Raw genomic sequence first — 7,009 nt, 5'->3', positions numbered from 1 at the left:
AAAATGGTCATCGACAACAGTTGAAAGACAACGCTTTTTACAAAAAGCGTTGTTAAAAAAAGAAACACAACGCTTTTATGAGAAAGCGTTGTCTTTATTTTTTAAAATTTGTAAAAGACAACATTTTTTCGTCATCCACAACGCTTTTTAAAAAACGTTGTAGATGAGCGTTTTTTTTATGTACAACAACGCTTTTTGTAGATAATTTTTTTTAATTTTAAATAATAATAATATAATAAAAGTTAAAATACATCTATTATATTACCCTTACCCTTACCCTTACCCTTCACGTCTGACCAAAAAAACCCAAAATCCCCAAACGCTTAATCGCGATTTCTCCCTTTCTTTTTGCTCTCTTTCGATTACAATTTGACAAAACCTTAATCGCGATTTCTTCCTCTTCATTCTGCTTTTTCATCATTCGTAGATTTTTGCTGCTCTTGTAGTTGACGAGGTTCGTCGATTTTTCTCCTTCTTCTTGTACTTGGCGACTCCGGCGACAAGGGATTGGCGGTAAGGTTGGTCGCTTGTGCCTACCCACGGACCGCGCACTTGTTTAAGAAGACAAATGGGTGTTTTGAGGTAAAAATTATTCAGAGTGGAGATAAATCCATTTGTGATTTTTTCTGTTCCTTGCTTCGCAATGTTTTTTATTTTTGTCTTCTGCAATTCGTGCTTTTACCTCTTCTGGGAAACCAGCTTCTCCTTATCTTCTCACCAGAGGTCTTCATGGAAGTGCTTTTTTTTAGATTTTATCGAGTCAGAAAAAGGGCAGAAATCTCTCGCATCTAGTTCTTCGATGAGTTAACTTACTTTTGTATGTCAGTTTGAACGTAATGTACAGTGATTAATGAGCATAATGTTATTACAATGCTTTATTGGGTAATATCAACTAGTTTACTTGTTCATCGTCTAGTTACCATGACTTAAAGGTGATGCCATCACTTTTATTGGATTTCCTTTTTTTCCCTGCTATTTAGCTTAGACCTGGCTTCTGGTATATCTTGAAACTTTCTTAATTCAACTTAATGCAGTGAAATTTAAATGCAGCTGCGGCTTCAGATGTAACTTCTCAAGTTGCTGAGAATGATGTCCTAAAAGCCTTGTCCCAGATAATTGATCCAGATTTTGGAACTGACATAGTTTCTTGTGGATTTGTGAAAGACCTTAGTGTCAGCAAGGAATCTGGAGAGGTGTCTCAAGATATTGGATCATTTAGTTTCTTAATTTATGTACGCAGTTCAATGTTCTCACACAACATTTACAATTGGCGCGCAGGTCTCTTTTCGGTTAGAGCTCACAACGCCAGCATGTCCAGTAAATGACATGGTAAATAAATCACGAGTCTTAGATTTGTTATGTGTATCAAGTTGCATAAACCTTTGTGTTTTTGGGTAAATTTTCTCAGCAACTACAACATATTTCATTACTCGAGTGATATAGAAAAGGCTGAAAGGAGTTTTTATTTGATGGCGTAATATGATTTATTTGTGTTAACAGTTTTATGTAATTTTCTGATGACAAATTGTTTTCTTTTATTCTATCTGCATGGACTCTATCAATCCGGAAAAAAGTTTCAATTATTTTCCTACTGTTTTAATTTTCAAATGGAAAATCTTGCACGAAGTCATTTATTAAATAATAAAGTTAATTCTTGCTTACAAAATGAATATCACAGATACAGTAATAAATAATCTGAAATTAACTTCACGACAATTTTCTCCAAGGTAATGAGTAGATAATATCAGTCCCATATTGGAAATAAATTGAAATGATGGATCTTCGTTTATCGTAATGCTGAAAGATAATTACAAATAGATTGGGAAACCAGTGTTGATCCATGATAGGGCAAATGTGTGAGCCAATCATTTGGATGTTATGAGACAGTGAAGTATTTTCTCAGTAAGATTGACGGAAACAGTTAGATAGTATTTTGGGCATTTGTAATTAGGGGTGCAAACGAACCGAATCGAGCCGAATAGTGGTAAAATTTTAAGGTTCGAATTCGGCTTGATAAGAGTATATTCGAGTTCGAGCTCGATTCGAAGTTCGATAATTTCAAATATTTTGGCTCGAGTTCGGCTCGAAATGAAGTTCGAGTTCAAGTTCGGTTCGAAATATTCGAACCTATTCGTGAACTATTCGGATATTATAGTTCGAAAGCTCGAAATGTATATATATTATTATATAATTATATTATATTAATTAAATATTAAGGCTCGCGAACTATCGAACACGGCTCGAGCTCGGCTCGAAAAAATGTTCGAATTCGGCTCGAGTTCGATAAGCTAGAATACGAATCAAATATTTATCGAGCGGGCTCGTAAAGCTCACGAACAGGTTCGGTTCGTTTGCACCCCTATTTGTAATATTCATGCACATTAATGCTTTTGGTATGGTATTAAATCACTATCATTGTTTTTTATTTTCTCCGCCCATGGAAAGCTCTATCAACAAGCCACCAAAGGGTACTATTAATTAATTATTATAAATTCTATATATATATATGCTTAATTATTTTTTATGTTTAAATTTATTGAGTAGTATATAATTTATATTAATTTTGATATAATGTATTTGGTGGAAGAACAATGCAGGACTTGATAGAAAGGTACATCAAATGCAACCATACTGAGTTCACCTACTTTTATTTATATTGACAAAAGAACATGGTTATTTATCTCTACAGAGAAACTCCTAAACATTTACTGAAACCTCAGAATGGTGAGAATGGAGTGTTGCTTCTTAATAGTCTTATCACAGCCGAATCTTTTGGTAAGCCACATATATATGGAGATGTATATATATTCATCATTGGTTCCTTCATTATATTTCATTCTCCTAATCTTGGTTGGTGTTTTTTTGTTGTAGATGTTGCTTCAATGCTATTAAAACACTATCCAAGGCTGGGGGTTACATCAGATGGCCATGGAAACTACCCTCTCCGACTTTTGGCTCACAAGCCTTCGGCTTTCCGCAATGGAACTAAGTTTACATTCTGGGAACATTGCATTTATTACTGTATGTTTATGTTCCACATAAGTACGTGCAAGAGTACAATGGTCTTGAATCTGGTCTAGTGAAGGAAATTATTATTATTATTATTATTTTCTTCTGTAGGTGTCAAAGTTTACTCAACATGGGACAATCATCAGTTTCTCATTATGAAATCCTTGCAGAAACCCAAGCATTGAGAGATGATAGCAGAATTGAGATTCATGAATCAGATGGTGAAGACAATGTTAATGGGAAAGCACATGGAGTACCGAATCTGGGTACGATCGATGCATCTCTCCGCCACTAATGCTATTTGTTCAGGTGTCATTCTTTTGATCAGACAGGAACTTAGATCAACTTTGCTAACCATTTTTTGAGTACTTTTGAAGTTTTAAGGTTGTTTCACAAATTGGGGAGGGGAATAACGGAGTTTTTGAAGCTGGCTAGGATAAACATCAGCGCTTTAGTTCCAAGTGGGTAGACTTGTACCTGTTCATGTTTCTTTGTTTATTCATGATATTGATGGGATGCCTTAGATTTTCATTTCTTTGTTTCATATGTTTATTCATGTATTTTTGTATTTTATCTTGATGCATGGAAACTGGAAAGGCGCTGTAATTTGAAATTTTAATGTGTATTATACTATCATTAACGTGTTGCATACTTGAAAACATGGCGCATGGCTTTCCTTTGCAGGAACTATTGTCTAGGCACAAGTCAACATTTACTGAATTTCTTGCTAAAATTTATGACTGGGTAAGTGATGTACTCAGTGAACTGCACGTCGTCAATAAGCATACTGAATAAAGTAAAGTCTTCATTATGTGTTAGATTTTGCTTGTGACTACGATAATATAGAAATCATCCTCTTTCTGAAATGGCCATAGAAAATTCTAAATTTTTCTAGTAGAGATCTATAATTCAGTAATTCACATGTGTTACCATCAAAAGTTACTGTATTATGGCTCTGCAAATTAATCAATTTTGTTTCCCTTGTGTGCTCCACTTTTTAATCTGCTAGATATGTCTTTCTGTAGTTCTTTGTAGAGTATAATAGTAAGCTGCTTGAATCTTCCAACTATATCACTAGAAGTTAAGCAATCAAGGTATTGCATGATCATTCTTTATTTTATGTTACATAGTTTTGTACTGCTCTGATATGCACACGTCCTGCTAACATCCATTCCTTAAAGGACAAAAATAGAACAATAGTTAATTTTGCGGACTCATGATGTTTGCCTGTGTCTTCCTGTTGAACTGTGATCTTTGTGATGTCATTTTCAGCTGCTGGGAGATATCTTGCTAGATCGTTCAAATTCTGTTGTGATTCCACAACTTCAAGTTTTAAGTATGTTTTGTGTGTTTTCATATTTCATGTAAAAGTTTATATATGAAATTTATAAATCTTAATCGCTGTAATATTATATTAAAGTTAGTTCAAAACGAAAAGAATATTATGCTATTATTTAATCCAGAGATGATTAATGTTAGGAATTTTAATTAAGTAATGAGATTTTAGGAATTTAAAGTGCCTAAATACTTGAAATTATACATGCATTTAATAAATTAAATTAAACGTTTATGATATGGTTTATAATCAAAAGGTTCCAGATGACCTATTAGAAGAAGCCAAGGCAGCAACCAAAGCTACACTTGAGGAAATGGATGACTAGGTGTCTTAAAATAGGTTTTCTTGTACTGGGCCATGAAAAATCTTCATACACTTGAATTTGGAACCTGTGAGCATTGTACCTATTCCACATGGTTGTATTTTGAGTCATAGGAATTATTTAAGCTCGGGTTCAAATTTATGTTCTTGGACATTTCAAGGATTATTTTCACCTCGTTTATTCAGTAATTGTTATATTCTAATGCTCCAACTGTTTGTGGTTGATCTGATGTTGTAGGTTGTGGCAGGATTTCGAGAGCAGAGTTTATTTGATTAACCAGCTCGATAAAAGAACACGCCTAGTAAATTGTGTGTTTTTTGCTATAATCTTTGATTTTTTAATGCCATTTTTTTCATAGGATCGCTAGATCTTACATTTGTTTATATTTTCCAGCACTATAAAGTGACGGGACTATGGGACTTATCCTCAATAAGAAACTCCGGTACTTCGATGTATCAGAGGACATCGAACCTAAAGATATTCGGCCCATGGGAAATTATGCTATATCCATATTGTGGCCCGATGGATTCAGCCAAGTATCGTATCCAAGAGTTTATGCACTGACAACTGCTAGTATTTGGATAGTAAACATGTTTGCTGGAATGTCAAGAGTTTTAAGTTGATTTCATCATTGTCTGATAAAGAATATATTTTTAAATTCTGATTCTGATTTTTTGTTTACTGTTTTTCGATTTCACCAAACAGGTGCGTGTTGAAATGATGCATGCTTTCAGCTGCTTTAGAAGGTTTCCGTCTTCGACCGTCGCCTAGGCTAGGTAAGTTACTGGTTTACTTTTCCAATTAATGATTTGAAGTCGTGGATGCATTTCTGGACATATCATGATCTATTGTTGTAAATTTGTACTTAACAATTAGTTGGTTTCATAATTTGTATTGATAATTTTATTTCCTTTTTGTTTTTCCATTGAAAAATACATATAAGGAGTTTATGGGTTCGTTTTGGGGGTATTATGGACCCACCTTATTCATAATAATCACTGGATCATTGGTCAGCATGAGTGTCTTGTAGTTTCCAACCAATAATTCGAGGAAAGTACATTGAGAACGACTGTACAGTATTCATAATTTGGGTTTCCGCGTGCACTCTAGTTCCTCCTATGAACAATTCTGCATATTCACAATTTGTCCATTGATTGACATTTTCACAGCATCGTAATGTCATTGCTGATAATGTTTGATATGCTTCCACTATGTTGTCATTTATAAATTTATGGTTATTTCATTCCACCTAATGCCTTTTCTTGAACCTGAATATATTCGAAGAATCTCAAAGGAATCTTCCTCAATTTCATTTGGTGGAAACTAAATGCACTCGTTTACTCGTTATCTGTGGCTTTTTTTAATGTTTTAACTGTAGATTCATGTTAGCATATTCTCTTCAGTTATTTTTTATGTGCTTATATGCAGCTCTGTTCTATCATTTGTTTTCTCCATAAATGCGCATAGTATGTTGTTTGCCACTCATCTTTGATTTTTCTACCTTCTCAATTATTTCAAATTTCGTTTTCCCCTGCTGTGTTATATTTAATCTGTGTTATCTAATGTCGTATTTCAGAAGTCTGGTTCTTACTGGTGGCGGAGATCGTCGCTGACTGTGATGGGCATTCCCTTGGGCATCATCAACAGTTCCTTCTATAGTCACTTGTTTCGTATTCATTCAGAGAGACTGAATTGTTAGGATTGGCACACGGTCCACATGTTATGGCACAAATATTACCAAGATTTTCAGTATGAAATGTGTTTTAGTGAGATTTGGGTACATATCTTGTACTTTTTATGAGAATATTCCGCCCCACAGCTTTGCACTTTCATATATTTTAATGATGTTATTTATATAGACATTTAAATTTGCAAAAAAATCGAAAACAACGTTTTTAACGATAAAGTTTTTTCACCCAAATTAACAACGAAGCACAACGCTTTTTTTAAGCCATCTCTAGAAAGCACAACGCTTTTTTACACTTAAAAAGTGTTGTCCTAGCGTAGATCTACAACGCTTTTTAAGCATTGTAATTTCTAGAAACAACAACGTTTTTTCAGCGTTGTCTTTTACAACGCTTTTAAGCGTTGTCTTTTCCGAATACCATAACGCTTTTAAAGCGTTGTCTTTTTCGAATACCACAACGCTTTCAAAGCGTTGTCTTTTTTAAATACCACAACGCTTTTTCCCCATTTTCTTTGACCGCGGTCTTTTACAACACTGCCTACGACAATGCTTTTTTTGGGACAACAACAACGGGGAAAATGCGTTGTGGTTTGCCTTTTTTCTTGTAGTGAATGGACAACTCGCACACGAAGCAGAAATCTGGATCCCTTCCGTT

The 7,009-nt window shown here is 34.4% G+C and overlaps 1 protein-coding gene across 9 annotated transcripts; it reads left to right on the top strand.

The window, feature by feature from the left end:
- The first annotated feature begins 304 nt into the window (after positions 1 to 304).
- Positions 305 to 6,514, top strand: LOC140891186 (uncharacterized). Of its 9 annotated transcripts, XM_073299539.1 has the most exons (12): positions 305 to 582; positions 1,051 to 1,193; positions 1,279 to 1,329; positions 2,690 to 2,775; positions 2,872 to 3,042; positions 3,180 to 3,275; positions 3,387 to 3,470; positions 4,282 to 4,345; positions 4,905 to 4,968; positions 5,061 to 5,203; positions 5,373 to 5,443; positions 6,244 to 6,514. In XM_073299539.1, the coding sequence occupies exons 5-11, from the start codon at positions 2,883 to 2,885 to the stop codon at positions 5,386 to 5,388; spliced, it is 627 nt and encodes a 208-aa protein (XP_073155640.1). In that variant the 5' UTR covers positions 305 to 582; positions 1,051 to 1,193; positions 1,279 to 1,329; positions 2,690 to 2,775; positions 2,872 to 2,882; the 3' UTR covers positions 5,389 to 5,443; positions 6,244 to 6,514. The 9 variants fall into 9 exon arrangements, 3 of the variants coding, with proteins under 3 accessions (XP_073155640.1, XP_073155642.1, XP_073155641.1); XR_012152446.1 differs by having other exon boundaries at positions 2,872 to 3,021; positions 3,121 to 3,275; positions 3,394 to 3,470; positions 4,905 to 4,975; positions 5,061 to 5,443; XR_012152445.1 differs by having other exon boundaries at positions 2,872 to 3,021; positions 3,121 to 3,275; positions 3,387 to 3,753; positions 4,905 to 4,975; positions 5,061 to 5,443.
- The last annotated feature ends 495 nt before the right edge of the window (positions 6,515 to 7,009 follow it).

This window comes from Henckelia pumila, chromosome 3 (genome assembly GCF_033568475.1).
Source record: "Henckelia pumila isolate YLH828 chromosome 3, ASM3356847v2, whole genome shotgun sequence".
Taxonomy (NCBI): Eukaryota; Viridiplantae; Streptophyta; class Magnoliopsida; order Lamiales; family Gesneriaceae; genus Henckelia; species Henckelia pumila.
Note: the sequence above shows the minus strand (reverse complement) of the source record. Positions and strands in the feature narration are given on the sequence as shown.

Coding starts and splice junctions, on each gene's coding strand:
- LOC140891186 (XM_073299539.1), top strand. CDS start 2,883: ATGCTATTAAAACACTATCCAAGGCTGGGGGTTACATCAGATGGCCAT. Junction 3,043..3,179: donor TATGTTTATGTTCCACATAA/GTACGTGCAAGA, acceptor AAATCCTTGCAG/AAACCCAAGCATTGAGAGAT. Junction 3,276..3,386: donor ACATGGAGTACCGAATCTGG/GTACGATCGATG, acceptor GTACTTTTGAAG/TTTTAAGGTTGTTTCACAAA.